At 38.5% G+C, this 18,605-nt stretch overlaps 1 protein-coding gene across 3 annotated transcripts; it reads left to right on the top strand.

The window, feature by feature from the left end:
- The first annotated feature begins 6,764 nt into the window (after positions 1–6,764).
- Positions 6,765–14,238, top strand: LOC118628480 (olfactory receptor 51I2-like). 3 transcript variants are annotated; one of them, XM_036259473.1, is made up of 5 exons: positions 6,765–6,782; positions 9,925–10,040; positions 11,890–11,969; positions 12,580–12,656; positions 13,246–14,238. In XM_036259473.1, the coding sequence occupies exons 4-5, from the start codon at positions 12,627–12,629 to the stop codon at positions 14,236–14,238; spliced, it is 1,023 nt and encodes a 340-aa protein (XP_036115366.1). In that variant the 5' UTR covers positions 6,765–6,782; positions 9,925–10,040; positions 11,890–11,969; positions 12,580–12,626. The 3 variants fall into 3 exon arrangements, with proteins under 3 accessions (XP_036115366.1, XP_036115364.1, XP_036115363.1); XM_036259471.1 differs by having other exon boundaries at positions 11,851–11,969; XM_036259470.1 differs by having other exon boundaries at positions 11,851–11,969; positions 12,577–12,656.
- The last annotated feature ends 4,367 nt before the right edge of the window (positions 14,239–18,605 follow it).

Raw genomic sequence — 18,605 nt, 5'->3', positions numbered from 1 at the left:
GTGGAGGAAAAGGAACCCTATTCACTGCTGGTGGAAATGTACACTGGTACAGCTGCTATGGAAAACAGTATGGCAGTTCCTCAAAATATTAAGAACAGATTTACCATATGACCCAGCAACCTGTCTTCTGGGTATCTACCTTATCAGTATTTTTTATTCAAGGCTTGATTTTATTCAATTTCCTAATGTTGTATCATTACAAGTACAAAGACATATCACATTTTTCAAAATTTAAATGTATTAAATTACTATTTTATTTAAGTATCATTTAATTCTCTTTTAGGCAAATCAGTCTTCTCTTTGTGTAAATTACCTATTCATAAACCTTGTTCAATTTTAATTATTGTCTTTTTTTAATTATTATTTTTTCTTTATTGATTTTTAGAGAGAGCGGAAGGGAGAGGGAGAAAGACAGAAACATGAATGAGAGAACATCCATTGGCCACCTCCAGTATGCCCCCTGGTGGGGATTAGGCCCACAACCTGGGCATGTGCCCTGACCAGGAACCGAACTGGTGGCGACCTGTTGGTGCATTGGTCACTACTCAACCACTGAGTCACACCGGTCGGGCTTAATTGTTATCTTATATTTTGATAAATGTCAAGATTTCTTTTTACTTGACTTTATTTTATTTATTTTTTTATAATGTTATTTTTATTGTTGACACTATACGGATGTCCTCATCCTCACCTCCTTTGCTCACTTCCACTCAGTCCTTGCTCCCCCCCCTCCCTCATGTGTCTATGGGTTATGTATATATGTTCTTTGGCTAATATTTCACCTTGGAAGCCCAGCTTTGGCCACCAGGTACTATCTGGCTATTGCACTATTCCTGTACTAACATTAGCTGGAGGCAGGGAACGATGTAAGAGACGGACAGAGCAGAGCATGTGTTTATCATAGGACTAGATCACTACTCTTGTTTGAAAGTCCAGTAGCATCTGTGCTTCTCATAAAAAGGAGTCTTTCACTTCGAAAGCTGCCAAAGAGTACAGGCCACTCTCAATTATTCATATTAGTAAAATGGGTCAGAGCCAGAGTCTTCTTCAAAGTTAATCTTGGTTCTGAAACTTGTCTTATAAAGTTATTGATTTTTCTTCAAGGGTGATTTTTAGTGTTTGATTGTTTGGCTCTGAGTTATGTTAAAATAAAGACATGGACTATGTTCTCACAAATAAATGTGAAAGGGATTCATTCCCAGACATATATGAGGGACTGACATTAGAGCTGAACAAGACCTGAAATTTTATAAACACTAATCCAGTTGAAGGGGAGTTGACTAACTGAGAACATACTAGATCCGTCCATTTCAGAGAAAACACCTGGACAATGGCTATGCGGATCTGGATCTGTTGGGTCTTGATGCTGTACATGACTGGGTTTAGAAATGGTGGAGATAGGATGTACACATTGCCCATGATGACATGGATGAGCAGGAAGGAATGCCTTGCACCCCTGGGCAGAGTGGAAAGTCGTAGCACAGAAATATAAAATACTAGGACAGTCAGAATGTGAGATACACAAGTACTGAGAGCTTTGAGTGGCTCCCTGTGTGAGGCAATGGCCATTACAGATCTGAGAATCAGAAGAGTATTAAAGAACAATATGAAAAGGAAGTCTGAGCCCTGGCAAAGCACAGAGGCTTTGGACCGTGTGTGAGAACAGGAGTCAGATCATACCCTAGTGTAGACAGTAGGAATGAGAAAGGGCATTTTTGTTGCAGTAGGAAAATCCACAGAGGCACATGCCAGGGGTGGTGAGTAATGTACTAAGAATCCCCCCAAATGCTCGATCTTCACTACTAGGGAGCTGGTGAGAAATGAGGGACATCCTAGAAGTCAGTGACGGTCACAAAGCCATCATATCCCAAGGCTAAAAGCATGGCTGACTCCATGAAAGAAAAGGAGTGGACAAAATAGAGCTGGAAGACACAGACATATTTTAAAATTTAGCCCTAGCAGTCTCAGTACTGTGGATATGGCTGACACACAGAGACTCAGGTCATTTCCTGTCACGTGGTCAAAAAGCAGTACATGAATAGGCGGATATAAGGGTGTTTCTATGCAGACAAAGTGAATGACAGTGGCATTGCCCGGGACTGCTGCCAGGTACACGGGAATATCAGGATGGTGATCCAGCAGTGAGCCCATTCTAATCCTGGAAAACCTGTCAGCAGGAATTTGGAAGAGCTAACTTTGGAATACGAAAGACCAGGCATGATGCCAGGGACCACTAGGCACAGCTGAATCATAAGAAGTGACTTCCTTATTTTGCCTTTTAACATAAAATTGTACCAGAAGAGAATTTACACAGAGTAAGTTGACTCATTTAACATCTCTTCCTAAAATCTCAAAGGTCTCAGGTTGGGGTGGCGATACGGAGCAGTAGGGAATTTTGGAACCTTGCTTTTAATGGACCGGAACAACATCAAGGCAATGCTAACAGGATCCAGATCTAGAAAACAAACTGAATTGCTACATGCATTTGGAATCAACAAGTTTGGGAAAAGTCTCTCATCTATAATTCAGATATTTTCAAATGAAGAGATCAAATCATGAGCACAAAAATGATTGAAGATAGAAAGGGGTTTGGAAATAGCCTCGTTGAAATAAAACAAAAACAAAGAGACAGAGACATCAATAATTAATATGAAAACGTGTCAGTGGCTGTTGCATCGGTCATCTGATGATCTCTTACATTTTTCCGTTGCTGAGTATTTTCAAGAACAGATAATAAGAGCACAGAAGTATTGCTGCTGCTAAATTCTAACAGAGGTCGAAGAATCATTCAGTGCTTGGAAGCCGGTGCTGTACTGGATTCTTGGACCCTTCATTACATGTCAGTTTGTGAAATGACACTCACCCAAAGATCTTGTCTGTCTTCTTCAGACCTCAGACTTTGGATTAACTTTCTCTTTTGTTGGCGATTCCAGAGTCATGGATCCAGATACAACTCAGTTTGTAAGAAAACAAAGGAGACATCAACTGAAGGGGACTTGGAAGCTAAAAAATGTTCTGGGGAAAACAAATAAGTGAGGTTGACAAAAAGGCTGGAATTGATAAAAATTCTACCTGAAGTGCTCTCAAATAATAAATGACTACTCTTTTCTTTGCCAAAGACAATTGGGAGATTTGCTAAAAGCTTCATCTGGATTGGGGGTCAGTTGGTATGACATTCCCTGTAGCTTTGTCTTCTTTTTTTCTTACATCAGATCACCCATGATAAAACACACAATTGCACACCTAATTGTGAATCTTTAACAGTTCTTGTATGTGCATCATACTTTTTTATGTCCTCTTTCTTCTCCATGGAGTTAAGACTGTCTACCAAGATTTAGGTGCAAAAGCTGACATGGTGGCGAACTTTCAAACCTGTTTAATTAAAGCCATTTAAGAATGTGTTAATACCTCAGTCTGTAGGCATTCCTTGAAATCCAAAGAAATAAGCTGACTTTATCCGTACAATTGTTCTCATATGATTCCTGGGCAAGTCTGGACAACATGTGGCCTGGTAGTTGTTGTTCCAGGATATAGCCGTGGACAATTTAAACTTGCTGGAACTCAGTTTCCTCAATGTAAAGATTAACTGTTCGGCAGTATGTACTAGAGACAAACACGCATACCCTATGACCCAGCACTTTTCAGAAATTTACATATATGTACACGTGTGTTCATTTGTGTCTAGAAAAGTGTACAAGAATATTCATAACAAGATTATTTACTAAAGTCAAATGCTAGAAAAGACCCACATGTCCATCAGAAGTAGCATCAATACATTTATTGTGGAATATACATGAGATGGAATAACACACACCAATGAAAAAGAATCAACTACTGTTATGGCAACGGCATGAATGGAACTCACAAATATTATGTTGCTTAAACAGTTCAGACACAAAGAGCAGAGTAACATTCAACTCATATATTTCTCAAAAAAGGGAAAATGAATCAATCATGATAGATAAGATGGGACAAGTCAGGATAGTGGTTAACTTTGGAGAGAACGAGGCTAGTGACAAAGAGGACGCATGTGTGGCACTTCCAGGATAACTTAATATCCTGCGTCCTGCTCTGAGTTGTCATCCCAGGGTGTACTATTTTGCAATTGTTAATTCAGCTGTACACTTGTGATTTATTTGCATTTCTAAATGAATACTACACTTTAAATACATATTTTTTAAATTGACGGATAAAGTCAGCTTATTTCTTTGGATTTCAAGGAATGCCTACAGACTGAGGTATTAACACATTCTTAAATGGCTTTAATTAAACAGGTTTGAAAGTTCGCCACCATGTCAGCTTTTGCACCTAAATCTTGGTAGACAGTCTTAACTCCATGGAGAAGAAAGAGGACATAAAAAAGTTACAACTCTACCTATAGAAGGGGAAGGCAGAACCTAGAACAACCGCATAAGGTCATACAGTCTTTTTCTAAAGACCTCACTGATTTGATACAACATGTTGGGTTTTGTTTTTGTTTGTTTTGTTTTTTAATTTTTGCTGGAAAAGCTATTCTGTCCCATGTGAGCATCAGAGAGTGAGGAAAGCGCAGAGATGGGGATTACAGATGGCTTCACAGAAGCCAGAACAAGGCCTTGGAGAACAATTCAGACCTGGGTTTCGGTACTTAACTTCTTAGAAAACCCCTTCAAGTGTCTTTATCTTGAAAATGAGAGGATTGAATTAGATTGTATCGGCCTAGTCTGTAATTTTCAGGGGATAATTTAAAATATGTATAACACTTTAAGTATTTTATTCTTAAAATTTTTAATGTGCACTTTAATGTAATTAAAGACAGATTTAGTTGCCACCTTCTTTGAACTTTTCTGCTTGGATTTCATCTTTCATTGACTGTCATTTTACTATATCTGCTTTTTATTTAAGTTGTTTCACATTTTCTTAGATATAAGATAGTATTAAAATAAAACAGGTAAACTCCCCTGAGAGAGATTATTTATGTCATAGTTTAATCAAATCATACGAATCCTAAGGAAAATGTTTTCATACCCAGATGGCCACAAACAGATGCACCATGCAATGTAACATGTATCGTGCTTCTAAATTATGGAGAATAATGTTTCACTATTTCAATCATGATGACAGTATTATTTATAGCTATCTTATACAATATAAATATATAAATATATAATAAAGACTATATAAAGATATAAAAGATAACATATAATAAAGAGCTCATTCACAAAATTAATAATCATAACCCTTCATGAAAACAGATTTTACGCTTACTCTGGGTTTGTGGTGACGAAATTGTCTCCAGGCTTAGCATGTCAGAACCTTTGAACACACAGCTCTTTGGGCTAGCCTTGCAGAAGGCTCTTAGATCTTTAGCCATGCCAGGACCCTTCAGTGCCACTTATGCTTAACCAGCTCTGAAACAAATCGGCTTTATGCCTCCTTGAAGAAAGGATAAATATCAATGGACTGCTTCTGCCCCCTGCTGGTGGCCAGCTAGGACCATTAGAGGAATTAGCTACCCAAGAGTGGCAATATAATTAACTAATTGTTCGAAGCAGGTTTTCTGTGTGCGTGTCATTAAATGATTATGCTGAAGAACAAGCAAAAACCCAGACTTTCTTGAAAAACAAAACAAAAAACAAAACCTCCAATGTTTTCTATTCAATACAATTATAGCCACTGACTTCTAGACCCACTACTCTTCCGCCTTTAGGGTAAGCAAAGACCTTTGGTCATTAACCTACCTAATCTGAAAAAGGCAATGAGTTATTACATAGAGAATCATTTCCAAGGGTAGAAAAGAATACATATGCCTGGACATGTAGGTCACTTTGAATTAGAAAAGATAAGAACAAAGTCCCCTGAAAGCATGATCTGTTTAATTTGATAACAGATATGCTTTCTAAACAAACATTACAGAATTCCAGACAAAGTACACAGAAGGAATACCATAATCCTATCACTGCCCCGGACTCATATTCACTGCTGCTTATCCTGTTTAAATAATTTTTTTATGCTAGACAATGATCTGGTTGCTAGAAATTCAGAAAATTATTATGCATACTGACTTTGGGGTGGCATAGCACAACATGATATTTAGGGAAATGACGGGCCTTTTTTCCTCTATTTTTTAGTGCAGGTAGAGTTCATGGTGCATCTGACATATCTGAACACTTTTCTCTTGAAATCTTCATTGATTGGTCTCATCAACACTATCATCTCCTGACTCCCATTCTGTATCTCAAAATAGAAGTTAAATTTTTTTCCAGCATTTATTGATCTTTGCTCAAATGCTGATAGTCTCTGTGGAGGTACCATTAACATTTGTGGTTAGTTTGAAGGAGACTAAATGAGAGTATGTGCTTGTAATATATGCTTAAATCCTCTGGTTCTTTCGTCATCAATCCCAGGGCTTTGTCTATTTGTCTGGGTCAGGCTGAGAATGATAGGACTCATATTTGAATTCTGAGAGTTGTGACCAAAATCAATACGGATTCTGTTCTGTATGCCATGTCAGTGACACCAGATTGATAGTGTGTGGGCAGCAAGGAACAGATGTGTGCTTTAAGAGTGTTTAGGTCTCAGAGCATTTTTACAATGTATTTGCATTTACCTTGTTCTTTTTACCGATGTAATTGTGCAGCTTTTAACTCATAGATTCATTCACTAATCGAATTCATTAATCTAACAGTCATTTAATAAATACCTGCTTTATGTTAAACCTCATTTTGCATGTCAATGAGCAAAACTCAGATATGGTTCCTGTTCCTCTAGAACTTCCAATAGATCTAATGGATAATCAGCATGTAAGTAGTATGAATACAAATCAGATTATTCCAGTAAGAGTCACTTATTTGACAGAAAACAGACGATGGTGGGGTTATAAAAATTCTTCTGAGGAAGCAGCATTACTGAAACCTGAATGAGGAAAGGAGATTTTGTTTTGTTTTGTTTTGTTTTGGTACATTCCCCTAGCGAGAACCGAACCCAGGACTCTCTGGTCCACAGGCTAACGCTCCAACTGCTGAGCCCAACTGGCCAGGGCGGAAAGGAGATTTTATGCAGATACCTGGAGTAGATAATTCTAAGCAGAGAGAAGACAAAGAGCAAAGGTCCTGAAACAGGAATAGTCTTAATTTGTTTTGAGGAAGAGAAAGATGCTTAGAGATTAGGAAGTGAAGGCATGGTTTACAGTATAGGAGATGAACTAGGTCGTGAGTCCTCTGTCCTCCTCGCTATGGCTTTTGACCACTACATTGCCATTGGTCACCCACCATGCTACTCCTCCATCCTAACTAATGAAATTATAAAAATTGGGGTGTTAATTTTATGTAGGAGTACATTACTCATACCTCTGGTCATCATTCACCTAAAGTTCCTAAATTATTGCCATCCCCACATTCTTTCTCACTCGTTCTGCCTGCACCAGGACTTTCTCCACCGAGTTTGCCCAGACATCTGAATCAATAGCTATTATGCCCTGATGTTGGTCATTTGCACACCATTATTAGATGCTGTACTTATCCTTTTCTCCTATGTCCTGATTCTTAAGTCAGCCCTGGCAATTGCCTCTCAGGAGGAGCTGCATGAGTCATTTCTGCCTGCATCTCCCACAGCAGAATATGTGCTGCCCTCATATTCTATATTCCTATCAACAGTGCCTAACAATGGTGCCCTCTCTCCCCCATGGCTCATGTCCTCATGGCAACAGCTACACCCTCTTCCCTCCTTTGATGAACCCTTCATCTACAGTGTCAAGACCCAACAGATTCATAAGAGAATGCTCAGACTTTTTTCTCTGAAAATACATTGGGATATGCAGGTCTTTAAAAAAATAAAGAGATAGCCCCGGCCGGTTTGGCTCAGAGGTTAGAGCATTGGCCTGCGGTCCAGAGATATCTGGGTTTGGTTCCTGCTAAGGACAGGTACCTCAGTTGCAGTTTGTCCCTGGCCCTGGTTGGGTCATGCAGGTGGCAGCCACTCGATGTGTCCCTTTCACGTCAATATTTCTCTCCCTCGCTCTCTCTCTCTCTCAAATATGAGAAACTTGACTGCATAATTTGTGGTAGTTTAAAAAAAATGTAGTCAGAGAATCACCTACAAACACACTCCCTTTTCATCTATGTCTTGGAAATGAGTTGTTCTTAGAGCTGCAGGTTCATAAACTCTATCAAGTGTTGATTTGTGCAAAACAAAACATATGTAGGTTATTCCATAAGTATAATCCTATTCAAGAAAGTATAAAAGTAGTTAAGTGCCCAAAATAGACTTCCAAGAATTTTCTTTGCAGTAAAACAAAGCTAAATTTAAATTCCAGGTCTTCCAATTTCAAAAGTAGATAAATTGCAACTTTTTAATTTGCTGAGATTCAGTTAATTAATCTCCAAAATGGGAAAAATATCAAACTCATGGGAATATTGTGATAACTCTATGGAATGTAATTATCCAATAGGATTTTTCTAAAATAATGGAAATGTTCTATAATATACAATAAATAGATCAATAGCTATATACAGCTTCTGAATACAACTGGGCAACTCCTTTTAAAATTCTGGATAACTATAGTTAATTTATATTTAAGTATTAAAAGACCATTGTATTGGGCAGTGCAGGTGTAGAATATAAAAAGAACATATAATCAAATACGACTTGTGATTCAACTTTTACCACACCTACTTTAAATGGAAAGCCTTACTTTTTGTTATATTTTTATATGTGGACTCCACTGCCTTTTAGCTGGAAGTGAATTTTGTTCTGAGGGTGGGAGGGTGGAGGAGGTGGAGCACAGAGGATGCCTTTTTTGTCTTTATTTCTATCCTGTGGTAAGATGAGGGTTTTATTAGACTTTTCTTACTTTTTGGCTGACATACTAGCAGCATTCAGGAATTTCTCTTACCTGTAAAACAGCTATGTAAAGTCAGCTTAGAGAAACTTAAATATTAACACATATTTAAAGGGAAAATTTCCAGCCAGTTCAACATCCTCAATTTTCAGAAAAGAGAGCCAAGGCTCAAGAAATTATTTTAGTGTCGGAGCCACAATCCCGTATTAATTCTACTGAAATCCATAGAACTTTGAAACCTGAAGCTTTGGGTGCATAGCCTGGCCTAAAGCAATGACAAAACCTGACATAAACTGTTGTGAGGCTATCTGCATAGTTTATATTCTATGTTTGTTGAAATAATATTTGATTATAAGGGACTCACCAAGACCCTAATAATATTGTTAACTAATATCAAGAATATGATCTTGTAACTTTTCTAAAATCTAGAAAATTATTTTTCTAAAAAATTGCAACCTTCCCTGGCCAGTTTGACTCAGCAGTTAAAGGGTCGGCCCATGGACCAATGAGTCTCAGGTTTGATTCCAGTCAAGGGCACTTGCCTCAGTTGCAGTTCATCCCCGGCCCTGGTCGGGTCATGTGACATGGAGGCAACCAGTCGATGTGGCTCTATCACATCGATGTTTCTCTCTGTTTCTCTCTCTCTCTCTCTCCTTCCCTCTCACTCTATCTAATGATAAATAGAAAAATATACTTGGGTGAGTAATGAAAATAAATGTAACCCAGTGATTTCAGATAATGTACCAGAGACATATCTATAAGAGCGACTAAATGTATTGAAGGTCATAGAAATTATCCATGAATTTATCTATAGACTGTACCTTAATTCCTTCATAGAAAATATATATACAATCTCTACTTCTCAAGGCACAGCATAGTGCCATGAGAATGTCAAATCTGACCTTATTTACACTTAAACAAAGACAAAAAACAACAACTTTGAAATATTGCCTTAAATATTTGTAATCTTTTGAAGGTTAGATTTTTTTGTCTGTTTCTTTATAATGCACACACACACACACACACACACACACACACACACACGTCAACCCTAAAAAAAGAAAGCTTTGAACAGACTTTCCTATATCATTTTTATTTTGAATAAGGGAGAAAAAGACAGAGAAAATACAAGTGATTTGTGCCTAGTGGTACTAGGCTAAATAAACACTTGTTTTATCTTCGAAATATTTGGATTTCACCGCCACATTTTTTAAAATTCAAAGTAGGTATTTTTTCCTATAAAACTTCAGATATTTTGCTGTGAAATTTATGCTTAGTGTTATAGTTATAATAATTATAATTAATTATTAATTAATGCAAGTAACAATATCTGCACTTGATAGGTGGGGCCATGTATGTAGAACAGAGAGATAAGTTATTTTCTAAAGCTCTCAAAGAAAGGGTCAGGTTTGGACAGGAACCCAGGTTTGTCCAAATAATGTGGAACTAGTAATAACTTTAAGAAAGAAAAATATGATTCAGGTAACTTTTTAGAATAGCAATATATGTATTATGAAAAGGTTCATCAGTTAACACAAAGGTAAGTTAAAAATTAATACTGACATTCAGTGTAAGAAATTAAAAGGTTATTAGCTTGTTAACTTGACCCTTGATGTCCTGGAGAATTACCTTGATTTGAAATATATATTCTATTCACTTTAATTTTAGGGGTTCAAAAAGCTTTGATTTAGTAATTCTGGTTTGCCTGTCAGACACTAATTGTATAAAATTGGCATTCTATGTTAACTGTTGGTTATCTACTAGTAAAATGGATTTATTTTAGTACCATCCTCATTGGTTTGATAATTACATAAAATGTGTCATATGGCATACTCAATATTTAAATAAATATTTTCGGCTTTGATAATGATGGTAATTTTTATGAATAAATGCATGAAAGAACCCAATCTACCAAAAAACCTACGCCTGCTTCCAATAATTCTCAGAAAAAAATGTTTGGAATGGGTTACCATTCTAGATACTGACGCCACATAAAATGTTGATAGCAGTTGCAGCATATAAGAAGTTTCTGATTCAAAGGCAAAATCTTTAAGAAATGAAGGGGAGTAAGAGAGTCAGTAGATTACAGAATGATGACAGAATATATGATTAAGTAGCCTTAAAACAATTGTTATGCTTGCACTTGGCAGTAGGGAACAAAGAAAATACCAGTTTCATATTCACAATGGATGAGGATAGGAACAAACTATCAATTGACAGCTTTAGTTTTAAAGAAACTTGGCTCGGGAATTTATACATGCTGAAGGGAGTTAGGAGATCACTGTCTGTGCTTAACTGGGGAATGCAATAACACTGTGCTGTGGCCCTGGAGCTGTTGAAGATTTTTTATGTCCCCCTGTATCCTTGACCACTAAATCCTCAGCTAGCTAACAATGACTAAGGAAGACAGAGTATCACACAAAGTAGAAATGGAGAGTTCCAAAGGTGCTTAAAGAAAACAGACATACTCTTTCAGATAGAATATATATTTTAAAAAATTAGGGCAATAAGAGATGGCTAAATAAAGTGAGAAGACTTCTGGCTGTGTACCTCAGTTTGTTAGAGTGTTGTCCCATATGCTAAGGTTTCAAGTTCGATCCCGTCAGGACACATATCAATGACCAATAACAATCAACCAATGTATGCATAAATATCTGGAACAAATCAAGGTATCTCTCTCTCTCCCTCTTCTATTGCTGTCTCTTTTTCTCTTAATCATTAGTTATATCACTTTCTATCTCCATCCACTGTTTTGTTTCTATCTTAATTACTGTATTTTTGACTTTATGTATGGAAAAGCTTATTTTTTCTAAAAGAGTGAAGGTTTTTATTTAAGCAGGTATGCTTCTTAAGAATAAATAGTATGTCATAAAAATATGTTAAATTGACTACATAAAAGTTTGTATGTGACCAAATGAACAAAGTCAAAAGACAAGAGAAAATTATATTCAAAATGTCTAAAATATAAACCTGTTCGACATCTAAATTATATCTAATGATTGTGTATGCATGTACTTATATATATTTCCCAGCATGCCTGTTAGGGAGAATCATTCTCTTGCCTTCTCTAGCATCTAGCTGAAGATTCTGAGAATAGTCACGGTTAATTGCTCCTTCAGGGATATGTCATCTTGCCTCCCCTGCTAGTCAGGTAAGTGCATATAAGTAGAAGTGGAAACTGCCTACCGCCCAGTTAGAAGGTAACAGCAGGAAAGAGGATGCATAAATGAATGTGCCTGCTCCCAGTTCCAGCTGGATAAGTAAGTATCTGATGTCTAGGCTTACCTAGCCATAGTTATGCCTAATGATACACTGATACTGGCTTGTACCACTTTAGGAAAGCTGATTGTAAACATCTCAGTTCTACATTATCACGGTGGTGACACAAAATTGCTCACAGTAGAAGTATTTATCCAAAGAACTTGATAACTGGTACAGATCTGGGTATTTTCACTCAGAGAGCTGATTGTTAAACATTTATTAGCACTCCACTGATTATACCTAACCAAGGACCCTATCCCAGTATGAGAGGAAGAGTTCACTCTCACTCACCATTGCCATTTCTGAGACCCATTCTGAATCCCATTTCTGGCCCCTAATCTCAATCCAAGACTCTGCTACAGATGAGTGGAAGTTTAGGGTAATAAACTGGTTCCTGGAGAAAGAACCTTGGTGCTGAATCCTAGCACCATGATCATCCTCAGCCGGTGGGACCCTGATGTATTAGTGTTACTCTCAACCTTGACCCCTTGTTCCAGCAGGGGACACTGACTGACTGCAAGATACAGAGAAGCTTTACCCATCATCCATGGATAGCAGGTGGAGAAGGAGCGAAATGGTAAGTTAAAGAAAAGCATTGGAAAATATTAAAAACTGGGAGAAACGATCCCAGTTTTCTAATGCATTAATTTTTTTATTTCATGCATTGAATATTTACTGTGGTCAAATATAACAAACAAATTAAATATAGCATCATATATTGCTATTATTGTGTTTTTAGTGAATACCAGGATCTGAGGTATGTGACACCCCCAAGAATACATGTCTATTAAATATAAGAACCAAGAATGTTCTTGACTACTACTATATCACTTTTGTACTCATTCACTTCTGTACAAACAACAGAAAGCTACCTGGTCCTTCAGTCCTTAATGTTCACAGAAAATTGTCATCTCTGTGATTACTATCACTGCCTTTCACTGTCATAAATGACCCAGCTTGAGATTTCTATTACTGCCTTCTGTGTTTGGCATGAGGGAATACTGTTCCATACATCTAATCAGATTTCTATTCCATACTCTGTGGTTTTCATGTCCCTTGTTTCAGAAATAATTTTTTTATCTCTTCTCTAAGAAAATGTCTTCATTGTAACTGTCAAGACTCAGACTTTAATGTACAATAACTGACAAGTGATACATATTTTCCAGTCTTCAGGTACTTCCCAGTATCTTCGAATGAAGTCTCCCTCTGTTATTTCCAACGGTTCCTTTGAATTCACACCTGCAACATTTACTCTTGTTGGTATCCCAGGACTGGAAGCAGAGCACATCTGGATATCTATCCCTTTCTGCCTGACATACAGCATCATCTTCATAGGAAATGGTATCATTCTACATATCATTCGGATTGCCCCTGTTTTGCATCAGCCAATGTACTTCTTTCTAGCCATGCTGGCCTTTGTTGAACTCGGAGTCTGTGCTTCCACCATGCCTACTGTGTTAGGCATTTTCCTCTTTGGCATTCATGACATCAGTTTTGGTGGTTGTCTGCTGCAGATGTTTTCTATGCACTCTTTCACTCTCATGGAGTCAGGTGTCCTTCTGGCTATGTCTGTAGACCGCTTTGTGGCCATTTATAGCCCACTGCGGTACACAACCATCCTGACAATTCCCCGCATCACTGGGATGGGTGCCACCATTGCCTTGAGAAGTGTGATGCTCATGTTACCACTGCTCTTCCTTCTGAAGGATCTGCCTTTCTGTGGCCACAACACCCTCACACACTCTTACTGCCTCCACTCAGATCTGATCAAACTGCCTTGTGCAGACACCCGCCCCAATAGCATCCTGGGTCTGTTTGTTATTACCTCCACATTTGGGCTGGACTCACTGCTTATTGTGGTTTCGTATATGCTGATTTTTCACATAGTCCTGGGAATAGCTTCTGGGGCAGGGCGGTGGAGGGCACTCAACACATGTGTGTCACATATCTGTGCTGTGCTCGTGTACTATGTTCCCATGATCAGCCTCTCTTTGTTGCACCGCTTTGGACGGCATTTACCTCCACTCCTCCAAACTTTCATGGCCAATGCATACCTATTCTTCCCACCTGTGGTTAATCCCATTGTCTATAGTATCAAAACCAAGGAAATTCGCAATAGCATTGTTCGTACACTGTCTAGAAAGAGGGGTGAGGTCTAATCAAACAGACAATACCCTGAGGACATGGGAACTTGGATCAGAACTATTGCCTAGATCTTAGCCTTACAAATGGGAATAATTCCATAGTTTCTTATTGCTTATGAATGATATATATATATATATATATATATATATATATATATGCTGTAATTGATGAGGAAAAGAAAAATAGTCCCTCCCTTTCTCCCTGAGAATAGAGTAATGTCATTACTCTGACATGGGACCTGGTGTGTTTTCTGGTATGGACACCATTTGTTTATCAAATACTTAAATATTCAATTCATTTTTCCCCTTTTCAAATAAGTAGAATGGATCCTGGAGGCTTTCTGTTTCCAGGTATGTGCAGTTTAGTGATACATATTTATGAACGAAAAGAATCAGGACACAAAAGAGTGTGTATTGTGTTATTATCTTTATGTAAAGTTGAAGAACTAGTATTTTAGTGCCCAAAACAACAGAACAGTGGTTACTTGTGATGGATGTAGAGGGGGAAGAAAGACTGGGGAAATGTGAAAAATTTTAGTGGCCGACAGAAATACTTTATATTGCCCTGGCTGGTTTGGCTCAGCAGTTAGAGTGTCGGCCCAGAGAAATACTCTAAGTTGTGTTAGGGATATAATGCTCAAATTTGTGCATTTCAGTATATCTCGATTTTACCTCTAAACTCATAATAAAAATAATTGAAAGGTTAATAATAACAATAAAAATAATCACAGGGTTACATGGTGGGTAGAAGTATAGAAGATACAAGAATGGCATAATGTTGATAATTGTTGCAGCTGGATGATGAGTAGATGGAAGTTCATTTTAATAGTCTGTTTACTTTGTATATGTTAGAAAAATTATAATAAAAATAAAAACAATATACTAATGGTGATAATATTAAATCTTTATTGAATGTGTGCCATGAAGCAGACAACTTTCAGTTGGTCAAAATGATTTGGTCAGAACATGATTTCACTTTAGGACACCGTTTTATTTTTAATGAGCTAAGGTTAGAAAAACAAAAACAAACAACAAAAAAAAAAACCACAGCAATCTAGGAATAATGGTTTAGGAAGAAACAACTAAAAAAAATAAGCCCCTGCTTTTGTAATAGTCTTAGTTGATACAAATCTTTCAGTAGTAGACACTTTCTGGTCAAAGGAAGGTAGGAAGAAAGAAATAACTTAAAGTAACTCCCTTAGGTAGGGCTTGCAAGTTTTTGTTTTTTTTTTCCCAAATGATTTTCACATTCCACAAACTACAGTGGTGAATATCATATTAACCAGAGAGACTTGAATGATTTTTGGTCAACCAAGTAATTAAGAGAGGTTCCTGTCTTAAATTAAACGATAAGGGTATAAGATAATGGGTGGCATCATCTATATATTTTTTTATGCTTTTATCTAATGCATTTAAATTATTGAGTTGTTTATTTTTATATATCTGTCTTTGAAAGTGCTCAGTTCACTGAAATTATGAAAATGGGCTAGGATATTTTTAATAGCCTAGTCTTTAATTTTTTAAAATAAGTTTTTTATTGATTTTTAGAGAGAGAAAGGGAGAGGGAAGGGGAAAGAGAGACGTTGATGTGAAAGAGAAACATAGCTCTGTTGCCTCTTACATGTGCCCTTACCACAACTTGGGTATGTGGCCTTTTCAGGAATCAAGCCAGTGACCTTTCAGTGCATGGATGATGCTCAACCAACTGAGCAACACTGACCAGGGCCTAGTCTTTAATTTTTTAAGGTAGTTCAGAAGCCATTTGATAACAATAATTGTTGGTAATCTCTATGACAATTCTTTAAATTACATAGTATTATTTATCTCATTATACAAATGAAGAAAATAAAAATGCTACATGAATTTTTCAGAACTTCCAGGCCTATGTGGCTCAATTGGTTGAGCATAGGCCCATGCAGGAGGTTGTGATTTGATTCCCAGTCAGGGCACATGCCCTGGTTTAGAGCTAGATCCCCAGTAGGGGGCTTACAGGAGGTAGCTGATCAATGTTTCTCGTTGATGTTTCTATCTCTTCCTCTTTCTTCTTCTTTCTCTAAAATCAATAAAAACATTTTTTTCAAAAAGTATCCAAACCACACAAAGAAAATATGGTTTAAAAATAAATAAAATGATGGATGTAAAACAATTAGCATATTTCCTGGTAGAATTTGCTTACTAAGAACCTTGATTGTATTATTATTATACTATTACACCAAATCTGATCAATATGTGAGTTTCACAGCCAAATTTCACAATGTCTGATCGTAATAGCTCTATGTCCTAATTTTAAGTTCAAAAACATCATAATTAAAGTCATAAACTTATTTGATGAAAGTTTCAATACAGTATATCATGCTAAATGATTTATAGAGATTAAATCAATTATTTAAAAGAAATAACATATGAAACAATTATCAGTCTTTTCTACACATTGCTGTCTGGGAAATGAAAGCAGAAAAGTCCGGCGTAATCCCCCAAATGACAGAGTGAGTACATGTCAGAATCCAGATTTAAAACTAGACAATCAAATTCAAATGCTTATTTTCCAACTGGCCATATTCTGAGTTCTCTAATTAACAATTCAAATCCATTTTTTAAATTGGAATCTGGAAGATGGCAGCGGGCAGGACCAGAAGGAGGGTGAGTGTGTGAGAGAGTGAGCGAGTATGTGAGTGTGAGTGGATGTGAAGGTGGACAACCAAACCCCAGCAGTGCAGAGACGCAGAGCAGAAAGTTCCTGTGCTGTGGACCTGAGCAGCCAGCTACCACGGTAAGCTGCCCTTCAGGGCACTTCTCCCTGAGCCACAGGGAGGTCCCACCATTTTGGAAGATCCTGGGTCTTCCCTCGAAGGAGGCAGTGGGAGTGGCTAGGGCCCAGCAATCCGAGCCCACAAGTGCACCTGGCACCATCAGACCAGTGGACACTGTCAACACAGACCAGTGCACAATAGTGTAGCTCCCAAGGCACTGGCAACAGAAGCTGCAGAAAGCCTGGAGCTCAGCACCATCCCCCATAGTAGCAGCCCTATCAGAGTCGAGATAAACCCCCAGTAACAGAGGTTGGGGAGCATATATCCATCCCCAGGCAACAGAAGCACAGAGCAGCAGCTGAGACCCATCCCCAAAGACTACAGAAAAAGCTGAGCAAGAGTTGAGCCCCACAGGGCAGCAGCACTCCCCAACCACCAGCGGCGAGACCTGGGGCTCCATAGAAGCCTATGCGGTCCAGTAGGCAACAAGAGCAGTGGGAAGCCAGAGCCCCAGAGAGACTGGTGCCATCCAGCTGCCCGCCCACTAGACCTGCAGAGTGCTGGGGCACCAGAGAGGCCTGCTCAACCCAGCAGGGACTGTGCTATACAGTTACCCATGGGACCTGCGGGGTGCTGAAGCACCAGAGAGGCCTGTGTGACATAGGCATAGAGGATGTGAAAATGGAAGGGGAGTGAATAGAAGCTACATAGACAATCTTTCAGGACAAAACAGGAATTACAACTAAAATAAAAACAAATCCTCAGAAAAAAGCAAAAGAAAATCAGCAGAGATAGGACCATATAACCATATAACCTGGTAAGATCTATGGAGGTGTGAGAGGGTGGCAGGTTGGGAGCCCACAGACAGCAGCAGTCTTAGCTGTGAGCAGTGCCCTTGGGGAATAAAGACCAAGCCTTCTCCACAATGTGGAGAGCCAGGACAGAGCCCTAGAATAGCCACAGCCACTCAACTGGGGGCTATGGCAGAAGGAAGGCAGACTGGGCTGAAACTCTGTGGGGACAGCTGGGGTTGAGAGGGCACTCAGAGTTTTTGCTGAGTTGTGGCCACAAAGGACAGTGGCCAGTGTTCTCCTTCCCAGAGCTGTGGGGGAAAGCAGCAGCCCCCCGCCCCTTCCCCCGGAGATTCAGCCTTTCCCAGGTGAGGCAAAGAAATAAAAATTGAGACGCATTAACAACCAGCATCTATCCCACTCTCTGGAAATCCTCTTAAAAAAACACCAGGGCTACATTCCAAGGCACTGAGTAACTGAGACTACTAGCCACCAGGAAAAAGCTAGAGGATAACTGAACCATTCCTGGACTTGAAAATCTCCCCAGGAAACTAAGACTTCACAGTGGTGTTTAACGTGGGCCTGCCCAGGCTTATCCAAACCCAGTGGAGGGAGCCACAAACAGCAGAACACCAACACCCACAGGAAAAATTTGGCAGGCTTCAAAACCCACTGAGATAGCCAAAATAGTGAAACAAATAAACAAATCAAAAATAAAAGAACATGAGAACTTTATCAAAGATGAGATCAATGAAATGTAGCTAAACAAATTATCAGAGGTAGTTCAGAGCCATGATCTTGAGGAAGCTCAACAGCATGAGTAAGGATATCACCACCATGA

This window comes from Molossus molossus, unplaced genomic scaffold, assembly GCF_014108415.1.
Source record: "Molossus molossus isolate mMolMol1 unplaced genomic scaffold, mMolMol1.p scaffold_m16_p_13, whole genome shotgun sequence".
Classification (NCBI taxonomy): domain Eukaryota; kingdom Metazoa; phylum Chordata; class Mammalia; order Chiroptera; family Molossidae; genus Molossus; species Molossus molossus.
This window is presented reverse-complemented; position numbering and strand designations above follow the sequence as displayed.

Excerpts from the sequence above, each read along its gene's own strand:
- LOC118628480 (XM_036259473.1), top strand. The coding sequence starts at position 12,627 with ATGGATAGCAGGTGGAGAAGGAGCGAAATG. Across the intron at positions 12,657-13,245 it reads GGTGGAGAAGGAGCGAAATG|TCTTCAGGTACTTCCCAGTA; the intron begins GTAAGTTAAAGA and ends CATATTTTCCAG.